At 36.2% G+C, this 21,696-nt stretch overlaps 1 protein-coding gene and 1 long non-coding RNA gene across 2 annotated transcripts; one reads left to right on the top strand and one right to left on the bottom strand.

The window, feature by feature from the left end:
- Window positions 1–587: 587 nt before the first annotated feature.
- Window positions 588–20,263, bottom strand: LOC107737902 (mucin-2-like). Its single transcript, XM_016549541.1, has 16 exons — window positions 20,033–20,263; window positions 12,262–12,351; window positions 9,212–9,832; window positions 8,874–9,178; window positions 8,738–8,807; window positions 8,183–8,563; window positions 7,955–8,056; window positions 7,630–7,736; window positions 7,412–7,470; window positions 7,175–7,320; window positions 6,252–6,386; window positions 5,896–5,938; window positions 5,537–5,574; window positions 5,343–5,439; window positions 5,025–5,214; window positions 588–1,776 (listed from the first exon to the last, which is right to left on the bottom strand). The coding sequence occupies exons 1-16, from the start codon at window positions 20,079–20,081 to the stop codon at window positions 1,654–1,656; spliced, it is 2,556 nt and encodes an 851-aa protein (XP_016405027.1). The 5' UTR covers window positions 20,082–20,263; the 3' UTR covers window positions 588–1,653.
- LOC107737911 (uncharacterized) lies at window positions 8,735–9,197 on the top strand. The gene is made up of 3 exons (XR_001639842.1): window positions 8,735–8,778; window positions 8,846–8,899; window positions 9,143–9,197. It is a non-coding gene; the product is annotated as an uncharacterized LOC107737911 (long non-coding RNA).
- Window positions 20,264–21,696: the final 1,433 nt, after the last annotated feature.

The raw sequence follows: 21,696 nt of genomic DNA, 5'->3' as shown, positions 1-21,696 counted from the left end.
AGTGTGTGTTTTTGATAGGGCCATGTGGTCCTCTTTGACACAGTAGCCTTGCATAAATAATATGGATGTTCTTCATTTAGAGCCCCTCATTAATGGGTGCAGGGGTCGTCAAGGGTTGAAAGGCTTGTTTTGGGGCTTCTGTCTAATTAATTCAAAGACATCTGTTACACCTGATCTGACTCTAAGGAAAAGATTTACAAGAGCCCCTCTGTCACACACACACACACACACACACTCTCTCATGGGGCATAAAAGGTCATCTTTTTAAATGGTTGTTTTCCCAGTATATCTAAACCTCAATTTTTATAGTGTGTTATTTGCTCTTATATGGACAGTCTTTTTATTTAAAATTTATATTCAAGAGGCTTCAGATTTCCTCTGACTAATTTATAACTTTTCAGAATTTAACAATGGATTTCATGGATTTGAAAATGTGATTTTATAATGATTGTAATCAAATAAAACAAATGCTATGTTTTACTACTGCGCTTATGTATTTAAAAAAAGGTAATAAACCAATACTGAAAAAAAAATTGAATGTGTATATGCACGTGTGGAGACATATACAAGAACAACTGGACAAATTGTAGATAACTACATCTTTATTATTAATTTATTTCCTTTCATTATACAGAACAAGATGAATCACTTTATACAAGGAGCTTTTTTTTTTTTTTTTTTTTACAAAAGCTTTATGTACAGATAGAAAATATCCCAGTTACACATAAATAAGCATATATATGCAGCAAACAGACAGCTGAGTAAACAATGTCATGTTCTGATTTAAATAAATATAATTATTGGCACGACTACAGAGGAGACATGGTTGTTAACTCCTCGTCATTGCATAATTCTCCTATTCAAAAGACAACATCACAGTCAGGCACAGAGATCAATTTCTGGTGGCATGCATTGTCCTGGCATAAAATAAATTAATTCTTTGGAGGAGATATCAACCAAAAATTCATAACTGAATGTACCAGTTCTGTCTTTGTGATAGATAAAACTTAAAACACACACACACACACATAGACACAAGACATGCTCTCTCCTACAAAGTGCAGTTACTGTCAGAATATAGATTCGATGCATCAGAACTACTGGATATTCTGCCCTTATCGCTTCCACAGATGAGAGATTTAAATAAAATATGCCAAAATATGGTTTAATGTTACATCCTTTATAATAACGTATTTTGAGTTGAAAACCACAGTAACATATGCATGATCTCTGTCAGATAACAAAACTCTGAATATGAAATGTGCAGACAAAACATAAGAAGTGACAAAAAATACAGATATCAACAGATGAGTGGTTAAGCATTCATCTCACATTGTCATACACAGGACACGTTTATCAAGCTTGTGGTAGAAGAAACCCAATCATCAATGCACTTTTAAGAAAAGAGCATTTTATCCTGGGTGAAAGGGATTTGGAATAAAAACTGTAAAATTTGTATATATATATATATATATATATATATATATAAATGTATCTCTCAAATTCTGTTTGTGTATATACTTTGAGTCTGTGATCAGCTGTATGGTTCTGACAGTGTTAACGTTCCTGAAACATTTTGATCCAAGGTCTTTTTTATAATCCATGTCGCTATTGCACTCTTTTCTTGTCCACTGGCTTTCTCTGCTGTTTTCCTCATTTCTTCTCATCTCCTTGTATGAAGTAGGGGTTTTCATGACCCACCAGATAAGAGTAGCGTGTGGGGTTTATGTCTTTAAAGGTCCTCATGCCATCTGTTCTGAGGTCATACGAGCCCGACTGCAGAAGAAATGATAGTCCATGTTAGCCACGTACAGGTAAACACAACCCACAACGCTTCATTCTCTCAGCACATCTCATCTTATAATAACAGCATGCAGGAAAAACACAATAACCTGCTTAAAAAAAGCATGCAAAGCTTATGATGGCATGCAAACAGGTCAAACCAGAGATCAAAATCAAGATCTCATCCCGGACATAACAGTAATACACTTCAGAATCAGAGTGTATATACGGCAATGGGAAGTGATCATGCCAGTCACAAAGAGAAAAGAGGAAATAAAAGCAAAATAAAGGAATATTCCTTCTAGGTTAAATACGTAAGTGATGACAAAGGTGTTGTTGGTGCTACGTTCATTATTTTGGTAATGCTAATGCTGCAGAAGGTACACACTTAAACTTTTAGTTGTATTTAACCCAGAATATTCCTTTACATGAAAGAACTTGGAGACCAAGGTCCTTTTAAAGCAAGTCAGTTCACTTGGCGGCCATATTTGTAACGCAGTTTTCAACCATACAAGCCGTGAAAGACCCCAATTTATGGAAATTAATAACAAATATCAAAAGTTTGGGGTCTGTAAGATTTTTTTTAATGCTTTTTGAAATAAGTATCTTATGCTCACCAAGGCTGCATTTATTTGATACAGTAATATTATTAAATATTATTAGTCTAAAATATTATTATTTTCAAATGTAATTTATTCCTGTGATGACAAAGCTGAATTTTCAGCTTTCAGTGTCTTCAGTGTCACATGATCCTTCAGAAATCATTCTAATTCTGCTGATTTGATGCTCAAGAAACATTTCGTAGTATTATCAATGTTAAAAACAATTGTTCTGCTTAATAATTTTTTTTTTTTTTTTCAGGATTCTTTGACAAATAGAAAGTTTAAAAAATAGCATTTATTTAAAAACATTTTAGCTGTCTATTTTAACTGTGAGATGGGACTTCCATTCCTACAGCCATCATATTGAGCATTTCAATAATGCAATTGGCTCTTTTAAGTTTAAGGCGGAACCACAGCCGGTATGTTGTACATTCATATATGGTCCATATACATGGACCATCTCTGCCTTTTACAGTCCCTGACGACACACCAGAACACACCAGGAGTCGGTGACTTACCTTTCCTCCAATCTTCTATAGTCATAGTGTTTGGAGTGAGGAGAAATCAAGCCCATATACGGGATACCACATACACAACACAACGACCACAAATACGTGCACAAACACACAAAGAGGTTTGTTTATGAGCTAACCCATCACAAAACTTGTACATCCATTATGAAAAAATTCTGATTTCATACATTAAAGTTATGAAATCTACTGAGGGATCGCCCAGTTTCCCAAGTACTATGTCCTACTGTTAGCTTTCCGCTAACCACAAATGCAATTGTTTCACTAATGCAACAGACCCTCTTTATATGTGGCATTGTTAGGACTACATCTGCTCATAATGGACTTCAGTCATTCAGTCAAGAAATACTTTGAAGAAAATTAGCATTATCCAATCTTTGTATCAATTAGGCGTATGTCATTAGAGTTCAGCTTGGCAGGCAGAGTAAAGATTTGCAAATGGACAAGGGTCTGATTGAACAAAATATGTTGTATTTGTTTGTGGTGTGATATATATGTCATATGGCTGATACTATTATTAGTGTTAGTATAAGATACACCGGGCACATGCAGGGTTAACGGAAGAATTTCAACTAACTTACAGTGGGATCATTTCTTAAAATTATTTTTAAAAGAGGTATAATTCATAATATAAATTAAGCAATATAAAATAATAATATGAATATAATATATAAATGAGATAATTTTTACACTACTGTAAAAGTTTGGGGTCTGTAAGAATTTTTTATGGTTTTTGAAAGACATCACTTATGCTCACCTAGGCTGCATATTTGATCAAAACATACAGTAAAAATGTGAAAAATTATTACAATTTAAAGGTGACATATCATGAAAATCTGACTTTACCAGGTTTTAAGTGCTATAATCAGGTCCCTGGTGCATCTACTAACCAAGGAAATGTGAAAAAGATTAACCCAGTCACTTTGTTTTGGTAAGCCTTTTTCTGCAAGCGTCTGAAAAACGATCGCTCCCCTAGTGACGTCGCAAAGGGATCTCATTATAATATTACCGCCCCTTAATCTGTAAGTTTCCACCCATGGCGCCGTCATTGTGTTTTCACAAGCGACAACAGTGTACCAGCTCTAATGCCATGGTGAAAGTTTAAGCAAAACATGCTAACTGTTCTGTGTTTGGCTGCACAGACGAGCACAGAACACTGTTTAGAGTCCCAGCCTCAGAGGAGACAACAGAGCAGTGGATTTATTGATTTATTTACTGTATATTGCTGCTGCCACACAGTTCTAAAATAAACATGTGATTTATTTCCCTTTGGTTTACCTTCACAGACGTAACCGACTGTTTTTGTAACCCATGTGTGTTTTTAACATAAACGTGTGTGTGAATGAGAACTTAGTTTAGTACTCACATGCTGTACTCAGTCGCTTTCTGTCCGTGTGTGCACTCAGAAAACCGTATATCAGAAGTTTAAACTAATATGGTTTAAAACACATGATTTCAGCACGATAAACATGATGATCAGAACCAAAACAGATATTTTTAGCAGGGATGAGCTGTAATGGCGCAGCTCTATTCTGGAAAAGGGTCTGCAATTAAGGCAGCAGCTCATTTGCATTTAAAGAGACAGGCACGAAAAACAGCGTGTTTCTGCTCCCACTCAAAATAGGCATTTTCAAAATGATATAATAAATGATCTGTGGAGTATTTTGAGCTGAAACTTCACAGACACATTCTGGGGACACCAGAGACTTATATTACATATTGTAAAAAGGGGCATAATATGTCTCCTTTAAAATAAATGCTTTCTGTTTGAATATATTTTACAGTTTAATTTATTCCTGTGATGGCAAAGCTGAATTTTCAGTCAAATGATCTAATATGTAGATTTTCTCAAGAAACATTTTTTATTATCAATGTTGAAAACAGCTGTGCTGATAATTGTTTTTTGTGGAAACTTGCCCCCAAATTTTGAACAGTAGTGTATATGCATAATTTAATTTTACAATGGTTATTCAATGAAAAAAGTCCACACATAAGCTTGTCTTTGAAACAGTACAAAACCCACTGTAAGTTAAAGATAAGTGTAACTGCTCCAAAGGGTTTAACTGGTTATTAATTATTTGTGAAGTTTTGACTGAAAGGAGGTACTCACCAATCCATTACTGTGGCCTTTCTTGCCTGGCCCTTCAGACATCTCTAGACTGTTGCCAGTGGCATCAATGCTGGAACTAGATGTCACAGTAGCTCGTGGAATATGGGCGATGTCCTGAGAGGGCCACGTGGTCTGGAACTCCTCAGCAGGGTACGGGCTGTTGTAATAATTGCTGCTTGACTTCTTCTTGCTGTGAAATAAACAATAAACACACAAATTGTTAACAAGTGGGAAATGTACATCCATAAACGAGCATAAAAGTCTCGCATAGAGACATTCAAATGCACGTCCTATACCTGACGTCTCATGAACACTCACCTACGAGTCACACAGATGTAGATGAGTACAGCCAAAATCACAATGAGCAGAATTCCCCCTAACACACACGCCACCACCACTAGAGCCAACAAAGAGGCTACACAGAGATGCAAGGTCATTAGACACAAACATACACACAAAATTATTACATTAATGGTTAAAAATCAAGAAATACTGTAATAATAATATCTTACAGTCATCACAGTTAAATCCAGAATAGCCAAATGGACATCTGTTTAAAAAAAATAAAAGGACATGAACATGCCGACACCTATCTGCAGTTATGTGACTGTTGCAATATTGCCTTGACACAAGGGGGCAGTAGTTTCTATTACAAATAAACTGATCATACACTCCTAAACTGATCATACACTCCACCATTGAATAGAGCAGTTCAGTTTGTGACAACAAGGAAGACATTTAGTATTTCTGAACCATCATGTTTGAGGTATGACTGTGGTTCCCATTACTGGAACAGATAAATTACACACAGACTTTGTTCTACTAAAATGAGAGTGTGTTATTAAGAACAAAGAAATGAAATCGTTCTCACCGAACACACGTGTCCGCCTGCGCTTTGTAGCCACTAGGGCAAACTGTGAAAAGAATAGAGAGTAAATAGACTGAATCATAGAAAGATGGTAGAGCAGACAGTAAAAACAATCAACTAAACCATGTATTGTTTCAGATTTGTGTGATTCCTATACCTGCCAATAGTTGCTGAATCAAGAAAATCTACCAGCCAAAAACACATCTTTCTCACCATGAAACGGTATTAATTATTTATTTAACACATTTTTTATTTCTTAATTGTTTTCATTCTTCACGGAGGTCACGGATGATTATGATATGCACACACAAACACACATGGTAGTCCACACAAATGGGGTAATAAAGACACATGCTCACCTCTACAGCTTCTGGTCTGGTAAAGACTAGATATATGGCCAGGTTTGCAGATACAATCAGTTGTCCCATCTTTGGCCTCACACAATGTAGTGTTAAAATCACAAGGAGGAGGATCTTGCTCACACAGATTGGTTGCTATAAATAAAGAGACAGTAGGTAGTTGTTTAGATAGATGCATGACGGAAAGTGTTTATCTTAGGTCCTTTAAGTTTTCATCATGTTTACCTTCACTGGTTAATTTTAAATGGTCCTGCGATGTAACAAATTAATTTCTAAATATATAAATATTTAATGTATTCTCTTATTTAATATGAAGTCATAAAAAGCTACATGCATTATAATTGCAAACAAATGTGCATAGCAATTCAATATTTAATAAAATTGTTTAGCAATAATTAATTAGTTGTAGATGGTAGCATAGTTAGTAGTGATATCAGCATCTTGAAAGTATTTCATATAGAAAACTCCAGTATATTTTAGGGATATAGAAAGATCTTTTATGTGATCTAAAACGTTCACAATTACAAAACATGGCCAGAGTCATGGCTAAACATCTCTAAACACCCCATGTCTGGCACTGTATTGTATTCTAATTTGAGGAACAATCTTTTGCGGTTTAATACAACTGCAAGAGAAGTTGCTTTATCAATCTTTGTGGAAATGAACAAATGAACAACGTATACTTCATGCTCTTAAGGTAATTTGTTGCCTAAACAGGAATTAATGTTTTAAATGTTTGTCAAGTAAAGTAAATGTAAATAAAGAATGATTTAATACGAAAATTGTTTTATATAATTATGTGAGAGCAGTATATTTGTGAAACTAGTATAATGTATTGTATGATTTTCTATGTGGACATTAATACGTCTGTTTCACAGTTTTCATATCACAGCTTATTTAATACATCTTTTCAAGTCACTCACCAGTGTATTGAGCATTAGCAAGAATGCCACAGTTTGTCTTCTCACAATCACTTATAGCAGCATTCATGGCAGATGTAACCAATTCCTGTGTGACTGGAGAATTGGGCTCAAAAAAACTGTTTACTGTGGCCACTATACTGCCAGACCTGTAAGTATTTACACAGAGATTAGTATTCTGCAAATATGATACATATGTGTAAGAGCTGTGGTTAAGAAGTGTTTCAAAGGGTCACTTACATCAACCTAATTACTGTGCTGTTAATGTAGTTTGGCTGATTACGCAGAGCTTCATTTACCTATGGCGAAAAGGAAGAAAGAATAATGATTTAGGCTCCAAGGCAATAGAGCAATAATTCAAATTTTACTCTGAATATAGCTAAAAGAAATTATATGTATTTTAATAAAAGTTTAAATAAAGTTAATAGACCAGATTGTAATGTAAGTTTGTGACCTACCGCAGCAATGATCTCTTTAGCAGTTTTCTGGAATTCAGGTGATTGTGGATTGTTCATAGCCTCTTCAAAAGTGCGGTTCACCCGCAGTGTACTAGAGAAGGTTTTAGCTGGAAATAAACACAGGATGTGAGGACAGAGAGTGGGGGTGTTAAAGTGCTTACACTATTTGCCTTGTTAGTCTTTTTACTACAAAGATTCTTCCTAATAATCACTGTAATCATATGATTTATATAAACAATTAAATATAGAAGGATTTTTGTAATGTCCCATGGTCCAGTCTAAGAAAGAGGATAAGTTGCCAAGAGGCTTGGCATCAGATACGTACTTTCCACACAGGCATTATTTAAAGGAATAGTTCCTGTCACACACTGACAGATGGAGTTCACACAGGCACTGAGTGGTGGGCAGGGCACTGCAGGACAGGTAGCTAAAAGAAAAAAGATGTCACTCAGTGTTTATGAATGGGAGAAATTACTAAATGTAACTGTGAACTCCTCATTACTCAGAATTACTCCGCAATATACAATCACACAACACATTAATTCAAACACACCTGGCGTGGTTGTAGTGTTAGTTGGGTTAGTAGTAGAAACAGTGGGTCCAGTCGTTGAGTTGGTTATGGGTGGTGTAGTAGCATTTCCTGGTGTAGACTGAGGTGGTGGCGTAGCATTCCCTGTTGTAGTATTTCCTGGTGTAGCTATGGGTGGTGTGGTAGCGTTTACTGTTGCATTGTTCCCTGGTGTAGTTAGGGGTGGTGTTGTAGCATTTACTGGTGTAGTGATGGGTGGTGTGGTGGCATTCCCTGTTGCATTGTTTCCTGGTGTAGTTAGAGGTGGAGTGGTAGCATTTGCTGGTGTAGTTATGGGTTGTGTGGTAGTGTGTACTGTTGCATTGTTCCCTGGTGTTGTTAAGGGTGGTGTTGTAGCATTTACTGGTGTAGTGATGGGTGGTGTGGTGGCATTCCCTGTTGCATTGTTTCCTGGTGTAGTTAGAAGTGGTGCAGTAGCATTTACTGGTGTAGTCATGGGTGGTGTGGTGGCATTCCCTGTTGCATTGTTTCCTGGTGTAGTTAGAAGTGGTGCAGTAGCATTTACTGGTGTAGTCATGGGTGGTGTGGTGGCATTCCCTGTTGTAGTGTTTCCTGGTGTAGTTAGGGATGGTGTAGTAGCATTTACTGGTGTAGTTAGAGGTGGTGTGGTAGCATTTACTGGTGTAGTTAGAGGTAGTGTAGTAGCATTTACTGGAGTAGTGATGGGTGGTGTGGTAGCATGTGCTGTTGCATTATTCTCTGGTGTAGTTAAAGGTGGCATAGTAACATTTACTGGTGTAGTCATTGGTGGTGTGGTAACATTTACTATTGTATTATTCCCAGGTGTAGTTAGAGGTGGTGTGGTAGCATTTACTGGTGTAGTTATGGGTGGTGTGGTAGCGTTTACTGTTGCATTGTTCCCTGCTGTATTTGAAGGTGGTGTAGTTGCATTTACTGGAGTAGTGATGGGTGGTGTGGTTGCAGTTACTGTTGCATTGTTCCCTGGTGTAGTTGGAGGTGGTGCAGTAGCATTTACTGGTGTAGTTAGGGGTGGTGCAGTAGCATTTACTGGTGTCGTTGGAGGTGGTGCAGTAGCATTTATTGGTGTAGTTAGGGGTGGTATGGTAACATTTACTGTTGCATTATTCCCTGGTGTAGTTAGATTTGAAATATCTGTGGTTAAGGGTGGAGTTGTTGCATTGTTTGCTGTTGTAGCACTACCTGATGTAGTCTGTGTTGTAATTGTGACATTGCTTGGTGTTGTAATTGGTGAAGCTGTGCTGTTGCTTGGTGTGCTAATGGGAGAAGTAGTGTCATTGCCTCTTGTAGTTTGGGGTAGGGTTGTGCTGTTGCCTGGCTCAGGTAAAGGAGTAGTTGTGGCGTTGCCTGGTGAAGTTACAGGATGGTTTGTAGCATTCTCCGGTGTAGGTACAAGTGGACTTGTGGAGTTGGCTGCTGCTGTTGTTACAGGTGCAGGTGAAGCTGTGGCATTTCCTGGTGTACTCACTGATGAACTGGTAGCATTTTCTGGTGCAACTGTAGACGAGCTTGTCACGTTGCCTTGAGTAGATAAAGGTGGAGATGTGACATTACCAGCATGCATTGACAGCAGTGGGGTGGTGGCATTGTTTGTGGATGGTGCAGTTGTATTCTCAGATGGAATGCTTGTTACTGCTGTTGACGACCACAAACACATAATCAGAAACAGAAAAAAAGATAATTGCATAAAGATTTGATAAACAGCATAAAATGAAAAATCTGAGCATGTGTCATGCAGCCATTCACAATTGTTTTTGTCTCAGTCTGTTACACCTAAATAAGTGCACAATAGATGAATGCTAGACATACTTAATCTGAAGGTGCGTATATATTTTTTTGTCACTGACAGTTGAAACAATACACCCCTCCACCACCTGGTAAGTGTTCCATTTATACTCTGAAGTCAGAAATTCCGACTTCCTAATAGGAACTTTTAACTGGAGCACCCCCTCAAGTCAGAGTTGCAACTCTGAGGAACCGCAACAACCTCAAATTCAAAATGCAAAATGGCTGTCCAACGCATCAACAGTAACTGAAACTAAAGTAATACATTGCTTCTTATCACTTCTGTTAGTCTTAAGAAACTCAGTGGTGCACACAGTGCTATCCAACCTCTAACTGTGGACATGATACTTCGGTAACGGTATTATGCATTTTATGTATTTTATAGACTGGTATTGCTACCAATGGATGCGGTCATCTTGATTTTTGTACTGGAATATAGTCATCTCAGACATCGTTCCCAGCTAAGATATACAACGTCTGAGGTATAAATGCAGCATAAAACCCAGCTGATGATGAGGTATCAGTCAGTATAAGTTGAATTAGCATAAATCAAACGATTATGCTAGGTTAAACCCAACATCCTATATTCCATATTGAACCAGCCATAGGTTGCAAAACAACCTAAACTGAGTTCACTGAGTGAACAAATGTGACCCTGGAGCACAAAACCAGTCATAAGTAGCACGGTATATTTGTAGCAATAGCCAAAAATACATTGTATGGGTCAAAATTATAGATTTTTCTTTTATGCCAAAAATCATTAGGATATTAAGTAAAGATCATGTTCCATTAAGATATTTTGTAAATTTCCTACCATCAATATATCAAAAAGGTATTATCATTAGTAATATGCATTGCTAAGGACTTCATTTGGACAACTTTAAAGGCGATTTTCTCAATATTTTGATTTTTTTTGCACCCTCAAATTCCAGATTTTCAAATAGTTGTATATCTCGGCCAAATATTGTCCTATCCTAACAAACCATACATCAATAGAAAGCTTATTTATTCCGCTTTCAGATGATGTATTAATCTCAATTTAAAACAAATGACCCTTATGACTGGTTTTGTGGTCCAGGGTCACAAATATCTGAATTAAGCTGTAGATAAATAAAAATGACCTATGTTGTCCAAACAAAAGGTCTTTGAACTGAATTCTTAAAATAAAGTATGCTAATATTTATCACAGTGTCTATTTACACTAAGTGCAAATAGCTCGCCTTGTTGGCAGAGGCTATTTGGACTAACTCTGCCCACAACTGTGTGGTTGGGCTTGGCTTGGCTTGACATCATGACAAAAGATGCCAATGAAATAGCAGTATTGGTAGAGTAGGCAGTAAAGAGTGTGACAGTGACTTTGGACGCAATCGATCCAGAATCCGCCTTTTACCAAACTCTTTCTTCTCCTGTTTTACCCATCACATATCAGATTGGAAAGGCGTTTATTTTCAATAAAAATGAAGGAAATATTTGAAAAGTGGAACTAAAGTTAGCCATGGGTATTTAATGATAAGTGTTTATCGGGTAAGGTTTAGGAGTAGGTGTAGGGAGTGCTTTATTGTCCTAAATAAAATAAATTCACACCTATAATGTAGTACAATATTGAAGTGCAAATATCTGCCACTATTTGTACTAAGAATAGCATCAAACTACTATTTACACTTATTCCAAAAAACAAAACAAAAATACTGTTATTTTTTACATAGTGTAAATAGAATCCATTGCAGAATCCATAGCATATATCGCGTTTTCGCTAAGTGTAAATAGCCTCTGACAGTAATTCTATATAGCTGTAGTAGCTGTTCCTCTAAAATGCTTAAAGCCCATCCTCACTTCATTAAACACACAAAAGACAGTAAAACAACAAGAGAAAGGATTTGGTTCTTGAATAAGCAATGGTGCACATTGAACAATGCAGAGGGGTTCTGGTTAAATTGTTTTCAGAAGCGTATGCAAAGCTTGAGTGACAAGTCTGAGGACAGAATGACTGAGCTTTGAATGACTTGAATGAGAAAACGAAATAATGTTTTACTAAATTGTTTTCACTTATAAGAAAGATCAAATATATTATGAGGAAACAGTTCTGCTTCATGTAACTTCTGAAGCAACAGCATATTAACAAGAATAATTTATTGAAGTAGCTGAGGTTTGTGTATGTGTTAGTATATATAATAATGTCTGATAGGATAACTTCATCTGTAACAGAGGATTTGGAATTAAAAATTGTATTGACTGAACTAACTGATGTTTTGTGTTGTAAGTAGTGAACGTGCCCTTACCAACAGTAGTAGTAGAGGTAGCATTGATTGGGCTGTCTGTCGCATTATCGGTTGAATCTGTGCTAGATGAACCTGGTGTGCTTATTACAGCTGTGAAAACACAGACAAAATTGCTCAGATGGGATGAGATACATATATACAACAAATGCATACAATCTTGGAACACAGGTTTCAATCTTCATTCAGTTCCTGTAAATCTGTTGCATGTAATCCAATCAGGCTCACCCAGTTACTAATTCAGCAATAATAAGGTACTATTTACTGTCAAACACAACAACTACACAAAACATGCATCACATCCTGTTAGTAATTTTATTAGTTTCCGAGAACAAACAGTCATATAGAGTGACTGTCACCTGCAGTTATAAGCTGCTTGTCTTATTACTTAGCAACCACACACAAAAGAACAATAGATTAACAAGGAAAAGTGGACTCTAGGACACACACATACAGATGTCATGCTTCTAATATTACTTTATTATTTGCTTTTGAAATTAGTCAGAAATCCAAACACTGACAAAGAAAGAAAGACATTGAAATTAAGAACTCTCATGCTATTTGCATAACTGGCCAATTATTTATTAAAAAAATTTCCGCACACCTACACACACACACATAGGCTTTCTTTGAATCACAGTTTACCTAGCAATAAAGTCACATTTATACATGCTTAGTGGATGACAAAAGGTTAATACAAATGTGAGCATAATTCTCATTTATGAATGTAGCTCAGTTATAAAATGTTAAATCAGTTATATTGAAACAAAGTAGTCTTACAAAAATTTCTATAATGCTTTGAATGTCATCCATGTTGAGAGACCTTTGTAAAGGTAAATCTGGTTTAATGGATCCCTTTAGATGGAGAATACATATCAGTGCATGGGCCATGTCTCAAGCGATCCATGTTTTTTGCAAATGATGATACATGTTCACATTTCCTGTGGATTTAAGGCAGCATTGCTTAAAGGTAAAGATCCACAGACTTAGAGGCACTACATTCAAATTAGAAACATCTGTTTCTCTTCATAGTTTATCACATTCTGAGGACAAAAAGTGAAAACATAACTGATATTCCCAAAAAATTACATAATTTCAAGTATCGAATACCAACATGGCATTGACCTGTGTGTACATTAATGAGGAAAAAAAATTAACTTAAATGATTTTAGCAAATGGCTACAATATAACAAAGAGTGAAAAATTTAAGGGGGTCTGAATACTTTCCGTACCCACTGTATATATGCACATTTTATGTAAAGTATAAAACAGATATATACAGCTAAAAATAACCTATAATCCTGCATTTCTGTATTAAACATGACATTAATACCACATCTTGTGTGTTTTCCCAAGGGCAGTGCATGACTTAGAGTGATTAGCCTACTTGCTAATCCTTTCCAGACACAAACGAGATGAGTGGGTTAAGTATGGTCCAGTTCTAGCTCAAACCAGCACCAGAAAACTAAGTCTAAATGAGAAATGAGGCTGTCTGGGTCAAAGAGCACATAAGACTTCACTTCTGACCAGAGCAGAGGTCAGGTCAGATGTGATCTTACTGGAATGTACCAAGTTAATTGAATTTACTAAAAACATATGATCTCTTATATGAAGGTAATAGTGGCCTGGACAGCAAAGGTTCAGAGTCTTATTTTAAAATATTTTAAATATATAAGCAATTCTTTGAAGCTTTGCCATGAGTTTATTTCAATATCTAGTTGGCTATTGGTCAAATCCTAACTGACGACAATGGAAAAAGAAAGTCATACATTTTGATTTAAGAATACAAAGACTTTTTTTAATTAACAACAGGACTGTCAATTCATAGTGTAATTTTTTTCTTCAAGACTAGTTGTAACTTCAAATTTATTTACAAAAAGATTGGTCTAATTTTAATTGAATTAAACCTTGTCTACTGCTAGTTGGTCAAACTAGCTCTTAAGACACCGTCTTAACATTATGCAACTGGCTCATTAAGCATTCTAAAAAATATCAAATAAGAGGTGTGGCACTAAGGGTCAACAACTTTAAGGTCAGTTTAAGTTATTAGTCAACTAAATACAGACTCCTAGCCTGCTGAGTGCACTCACATGATACATTTTTAAGGGTCACCCTAGAATTCAACCACACGCTCACAGTAAGCATTCATTCGGGTTGCTTCTGATCTGTTACCTGAGTAGCTGATGTCTCAACACCCTGTCCTCTACCCAAATTCCACTATTGCTATGTACAGTAAGACCTCTATTTCTCAACCAATGTGTGTGTGTGTGGCAGGTATAAAATGACCTTGGAGCTTGTCTCACTCCCTCTCACACAGAAACACACCCACTAGATAAAGCCAATGATTTGTTTTAGACAGAACGTACACACTGAGGAGTAGACAGTGTAAGAAAGACTAAATATGATGGGTTATGTGTGTGTGAGGGAGAGTTAAATGTGGGGGTTGACAGGCAGATCTGAGATGCCCTGAGGCTGGAATCTTCTGCAGTCGTGGCTCTCTGCTTCAAAGCAGCAAACTTGATGCCAGGCGGCAGGAAAACCTAACAACTGCGAACTGCTTTCACCTCCACCTCCCACAGATAAACACACACGCACACTCACTATCATCCTGGCTCTCTAAAACATACGCAAGCTTCTCATTTTTCGTAACCCAACACAAAGACCATGTCTGACTTTCTCTGGCACGCACTGATTGCCCTTTCACTCGGTTTAATTATTTCCTCCATTCACGCCGTGGCTCAGTTAAAGCCTTTTGTTAAGTAAGAAAATAGGCTTCATTCGAGTCAATAGCCAAAGATGAGTTTCGGTTATCGGACAAGCTGTTAAATATACTTAATATAAAATTATGTATGCATTTGCAGCATTTGCTGTTTGAGCCAGACATTCTGTTGTTCCGCAGCTACAGATAAAACAGGTAATAAGTGTATTTGAATATATAGAATCATATAATGTTTAACGACAATGGAAAGAGAACTGATGTTTGTTTACACCCTTCCTTTTTTACAGGAAGGGTGTGAGTAGAACAGTATGTCAGTCTACACAAAATGTTCTCTGATGTTTTCACTTATTTTTTACAACCAATGTTTCCCCAGACACATTTTTACTTGGCATGCTGTTTTATGGGGTGGGGGTGGCATATGTTGTGCCATTTTTTACTTAAAGATAAAATAAACAAAATTACAATTCTGCCATCATTTGCTCACCCTACAGACAGTTTTGGTTACCAATGACTTCAATTTGTATGGACAAAAAAAAAAAACTGAGTGATTTTTCTAAATATATTTCTATGTTCCACAGAGGAAAGAAACTCACATAGGTTTGAAATGTCATAATGGTGAGTAAATGATGACACAATTTTCATTTTTGGGTGAACCATGTCTCTAAGTTGTCCTCTAAAAATGAGGAACTTAGATGCTAAAATTAATATGCTTTGATGTATTTAAGAATGTCTGCTATAGGCTGGAATAAAAAGAAGCCATCTAAAAGAGGGTCATAAAAATTTACCTATTAGTTTTGTAGTATAAAAATGTAGTATAACACAGGCAGCTGTGTACGATTTTTAAATATACAGTGACATGGCCAAAATAGTTTACAGTTCCCTATAGAGAGGAAGACAGATTCCCGATCTGCCGTACTTTTATACAAGCAGATGTAAGAGGTCACCGAAACTTGTGTGAGTTCAGTATTTAGCTACCGTTCCTCTCTAATATTGTTACATACTCAGCCGTGACATTATTGTTCCTCTATCTTATCTTTCTTTTCTCTCTCTAATGGCACAGACATACTCTCCCATACTCCGTCTGTTCCTCCTTCACATGGCTTTATCTCATTTGGAGCTATGTGACCTCTGTTTAGAGTTCCTGGTGCACGCTCTAGAACTACTTCACAATATAAAGACTTTTGTGATCTAAAAACAAAAGTGCTTCATGAAACAAGTTAATATTTAACTGCAGACAGTGTTACCTAAATAATAATAGTAATAATAATAATTATTATTATTATATAAATAATACATTACTGACTTCTGTGAGAGAGCCTTGAGATAAATTAAAATAACAATATTAAGTAACATCATCACTATTAATATTACTATTTAAAGAACACTGCTAACCTTAAGTTAGGAACATGCTATAGCCATGTATGATAACTAAAATCCCATGGCTTGTTAATAAAAAGTAATCAGACTGATGTACTTTTAATTTGGACCAGCAGCCAACACCCCAGAAACCACGTAGCAACATGCTAACAACCCCACCATGCTAACAAACTAAGGAAGCATTATAAGCCTCTTAGCAACATCTTGGCATCCATTCACAACACATTAACACTGTAGTGGGATTTTTTCATATGCACAAAGCACTCAAATTTTCTTTAGTATCTAGTTATAGCCTAATATTTTTGGTTTTGATAGCACTTAAGCTACATGCTTGTTTTAAATAATTAAGTTCCTCTCGCTTAAGGTTCCTTATCCACACTTCCCCTTCCTGTCTAAAACTAGTGTTGATTTTGCCATTAGTACACACAACAAGCCATTATAATGCCATATACTCTCCCTTACTCTCTCTTACAAAGGCTTACAAAGCTCTAAAGGGCTCTTAGGTAACAGATGGTTCCCTGGAGAAGCACTTCTGCGCTAGTACGAACTAGACAAACTCACACTCAATCATCATATCCAATTAAAGCACAGTGAGCCTGTACTGTCCAATTAAACGGGGCAGATTTACAACCTCTAATCTCAAAAACAGAAGAGAAGGCTTACAAAGCTCTAAAGGGCTCTTAGGTAACAGATGGTTCCCTGGAGAAGCACTTCTGCGCTAGTACGAACTAGACAAACTCACACTCAATCATCATATCCAATTAAAGCACAGTGAGCCTGTACTGTCCAATTAAACGGGGCAGATTTACAACCTCTCAAAAACAGAAGAGAGAGAAGAGAAGAGAAGAGAAGAGAAGAGACAGAAATAGCAAAATAAACTATATATTTTTGTATGCAGTGAAAAATTGGTATTTATCTTAAAATTTTAGTAGGTAAATTTTAGTTGAATCTTAATTTACAAAACAAACAGCATTCATTAACCATATTGGTTGTGTTTGAGAGCTTCTTTATCCCAGATTAGCATTACAGCACTTTGCCTGGATTAGAGCTCGCTCTGAAACAAAGGCCTTATTCCACAATCCTCCGTCTCCCAGCCCCGCATAATCAGACCTCAGCTGATCCAATAACATAATTTAACTTATTACGTATAAAAAACATCACATTAAAAATAGCAACAACACCAGGTCTGTTTCTGACAACATACTAGAGTATCAAGGAGGCAGCAGAATTGAATGAATTTGCTTCAACAGTTCAATAAACAAGAAGTTTGTATGTAATAGTACTTACATTTTAGACACAATACTGCTGGCTACTATGTCCACTAACAAACAAAGAAAGTCACAAACAAAGCTAAATCAGAGCAATTAGCAGCACACTTTAGTGGTCTTTGTTTTGGTAACGAATGATTCTGTGTTTTCGAATGAATTGGTTTAGAAAATGAGTCAATGTCTCATTCATACCTTATACCTGTAACTAATTTACCACTTAAATGGTATACATTAGGGGTTTTGCTCTGAGTAATTATAGGAACTAGCCACCAGGGCGGTCTGGACTTACGTGTCGGTCCATCTATCACTATTTTCCATGTTCGTGGAGTAAGTATATGTAAACTGTATGTTTACACTGCTTTTTAAAATGGAGGTGTTTTATATGGCATGTGTTAGGCCAGTCAACATCCACTTACATCACTGGTTGTTCCTATTGTGCTGACCCTACTCTGAAGTAGGAGCTAATTTAGTCCCCCACAGGCATTCCTACAACGAAAAACATACGCAGTTTCTGCAGTGCGAACATGCCAAGAAGCAGGTATTTAAGCTAATAGGAACTATTCTGGTGCGATAGTCCCTATAGGTACTTTAAAAGTACATATTACTAACTAATTGGTACATATGGTACATATTAGGAGCTTTTGAAAGGGTACCGCCCCAGTGACAGTTCTGTACCTTTTTTTCTGAGAACATATGGTCACTTGTTTCTTTCATAAATGAATCTGTATTTCTAATGATTAGTCATTTCAAATGATTACTCAAAAAGAGTATTCCTACAGTGTATGAAGGATACTTTTAATCCCATATTTTATATATTATCTCTCTCACACACACAGGTTTGTCATTTCCCTCACACATGACATATTTCCATCTTTTTGCCATCCTGTCATTCTCTCTTTCCCTTGCTTTCTGTTTTTGACAGGTCCACCAGTGGGACACAGCTGGACTTGGTGCCAGACATAAAGACAGGACATACCCACAGGCTATTCTTCTACTGCACTCATGGAACTACACACACACACACACACACACACACACACAGTAGGACTTACTTTATTAGAAACACAAACATGCCCTGAGGCAACAGATGGTACATACTGTGGTGCCATATATATCCAGTTTATTATGTGTCTAACTAGGACTCATGTCTGCCATAATGATCATTTATCATTTGAAATTTAAATGAAATGTATGAAGTAAATGTATCAGTTTGTGATCAGTGAATGTCAAATTAAGGCTGCAAGATCAAAATCAGAGCTGCAACACAAAATCACAAATTTTGAATGAAACAGGATATTTGATATCTATGGCAGCTACTAAACTAAAGGATGTGACATAGCCAATCCCAAGAGTGCTCACTCACACCCAAGTGTGTGTGTGTGCGTGAATGAACATCGGAGAGTCTCAAAGTCATGGTACAGTGACTCACCACAGACTAACCCTCACACCACACAAAATGCAACAACATTGTAGCACTGAAACTGTCAAAAGTGTCAAAAAGGGCTCAATCAGTCACTAAGAACTAAAAGATCCAGTAAGAACAGAAAGTTACAAACAATAAATTAACTTTCTTTTTCTTTTCTTTTTTTCCAGACAATAGTGTATTGTGGAGAATAATAATCCAAGAATAAATGCATTTTCATTATTACTATCGTTTAGTTTAATGTAACATTAATTTGAGACCTACAATTTTATAATGTGAACCATTCAGTTAGTTATTCAAAATGTTTCCCATTGAAACATTTTTCCCCACAACTGTGACCAATGACATATTTGCATGTGATCATGATTTATGTGAGAAAGATATATATATATATATATATATATATAAACATAGTAATAAAGTAATAATAGACCCTTTCATTATTACGCCTAAATGTGGCAGTTATATCTGCCACAGAGCTTTTTCAGAGGGACAAACTGACCATATAAGACTATTTAAATTAGCCATATAAAATGTTCACATGAAATCAAGTCGAAGTGCTCTTTCATTTATATTTTATTTAATTTCATTGCTTCAGCAACTAGTTTTAGAGCCTTAAATGTACATTTGGGTGACAAATATTAGCGGTGAGTTAGCTAAGGACAACGCTTCCACGTTTCAAAGTCTTCCGGATCATTCATATGTGCCTCACGTTTTGTTTGGTGTTGCCAGGCGAAAGTTTTGTCTCTTACAAACACTTATAAACACCAGACGAGCATTAATATAAAACTAAAATGTAGTTGTGGAGTTTTAACACTCGAGACTGTCCATGGTCCTTAAAACATAAGTGGGTCACGGCACAAATCAAATCATTACCAGTGGGTTAATCTACAAAATAAAATTTATTTTCAAATACAGACTACTTATTGTATATCTATAGGAATAAACCCATCAGCACACACAAACACACTCAGATTGCAGACTTACCTGAAGTCGAGATTAATATTAATAGGAATAGTCGATGCGTCAGTAACATAGTTCTCTATTTAAATGTCGTTCATACAAATAATAATAATAATAAAAGTTACTTGATAATGCAAAAAAAAAAACGAAAACAGAAGACGTCTTCCGTGTCAAGAGCTTTAGTTCCGTTAACTCGGTGGCTTTCGGAGGTTTATTTCCTTTGGAGGATAGAGATCCGCTACAGGTGGCTTCAAAGAGGCAGCGAGTTAAATACGGCTGCAGGGGGGAGGATACTTGGGCTAGATTGCGAAACAGGACTCTTAAAATCAGTATGGCACATTCATTTATTTTTCTCCAACACACCCAACATTAAGAAACACAGGTATTTATTAATAATCTTAACAAATAACCCTCGTGATATAACCCATTTATTTTTTTATTTTTTTATTTTTTTATCAAAATCACAGTTAGGAATGAAAACAACAGTAAGTAGTGGTAGTGTTAGTACCTATTGTAGGTTTTAAAAATATAATATTAGATCCTGTGGCACACATTTGGTTTTTACGTCATGGGTCTGTTCAGAAAATGCCATTTAACAAGGACTCTTTTATTGAAATCAATGGTTAACTTCCTATTTTTAAATGTTCTAAGCTAGACTTACTATATGGGGTGCTTAGGTGTTGCTTTATTTGCATCAGTTTGGAGCATTTGCATCAATGTGCAGTTTATTTGCAATAACATTAGTGATGGAAGTGAAGTCAGAAAATCCATCAGGACTAAAGACCTCTCAGAATTTAAATGAATTGCCAGGGAAACGAGTGTGAAAATTAAAACAACAACAACAAAGAAAAATGCAGAAGGTTTTGTGTTCTGACTTGAACACTCCAAGCTCCAATAGATCAAACTTAGCTGTGCCAGATCTCAGTGTCAGCTAACATGCCACAGCAAAGTGTCAGCAAAACAAACAGCTTGAATAGTTGTTGGTTCATAATTTGTTCTGATGGAACTTACTTCCTTGTTATTTTCTTCATTTAAATTTAATCAAAAGTGTCTCCTGATGTGTCATTTACTGTGTGATAAAGACTGATCGGTTTAGGGGTAGGGTTATGGTAAGGGGATAGAAAATATAGTTTGTAAAGTATAAAAATATCCCAATGATGGAATACCTGTGTGTGTGTGTGTGTATGTGTGTGTGTGTGTGTGTGTGTGTAACCTTTTCATATTTTATTCCATCACTTTATCACGGAAACACTTAATTCTGAATTTTTATCACATTATGTTATATTCAGAAATACAGGAGGAGTTATTACCATATCTTTTAATCTATATCGTCACATCGGCCATATACTGATGCACATACAGTTAAGTTGGACAATTATAGCACACCTTATTGTGAAACATTTTACAAATTCTTTTTCATAAAATTAACTCAAGCCTTCAAATAAGATATGTATTTTATGAGGCTATAAAAGGGCTCCTGCTTTGAACTAAAGCATATCTGCAGATGTCAACTTAACAGTCATATTTGATGTTTGCAGACTCCACGATGAAACGTGAGTAAACCCCAATAACAAATATGAAAAATTAAAACCATGGAAAGGAAACCAATATGAAAAGAGGCTGACGTCAAAGCTTTATTGTTCTGATTCATTTCAAAAACTCATTAAGACTGTCACAATAAGGGTGGG

Source organism: Sinocyclocheilus rhinocerous, unplaced genomic scaffold, assembly GCF_001515625.1.
Source record: "Sinocyclocheilus rhinocerous isolate Xijiao unplaced genomic scaffold, SAMN03320098_v1.1 scaffold461, whole genome shotgun sequence".
NCBI classification, from domain to species: domain Eukaryota; kingdom Metazoa; phylum Chordata; class Actinopteri; order Cypriniformes; family Cyprinidae; genus Sinocyclocheilus; species Sinocyclocheilus rhinocerous.
This window is presented reverse-complemented; position numbering and strand designations above follow the sequence as displayed.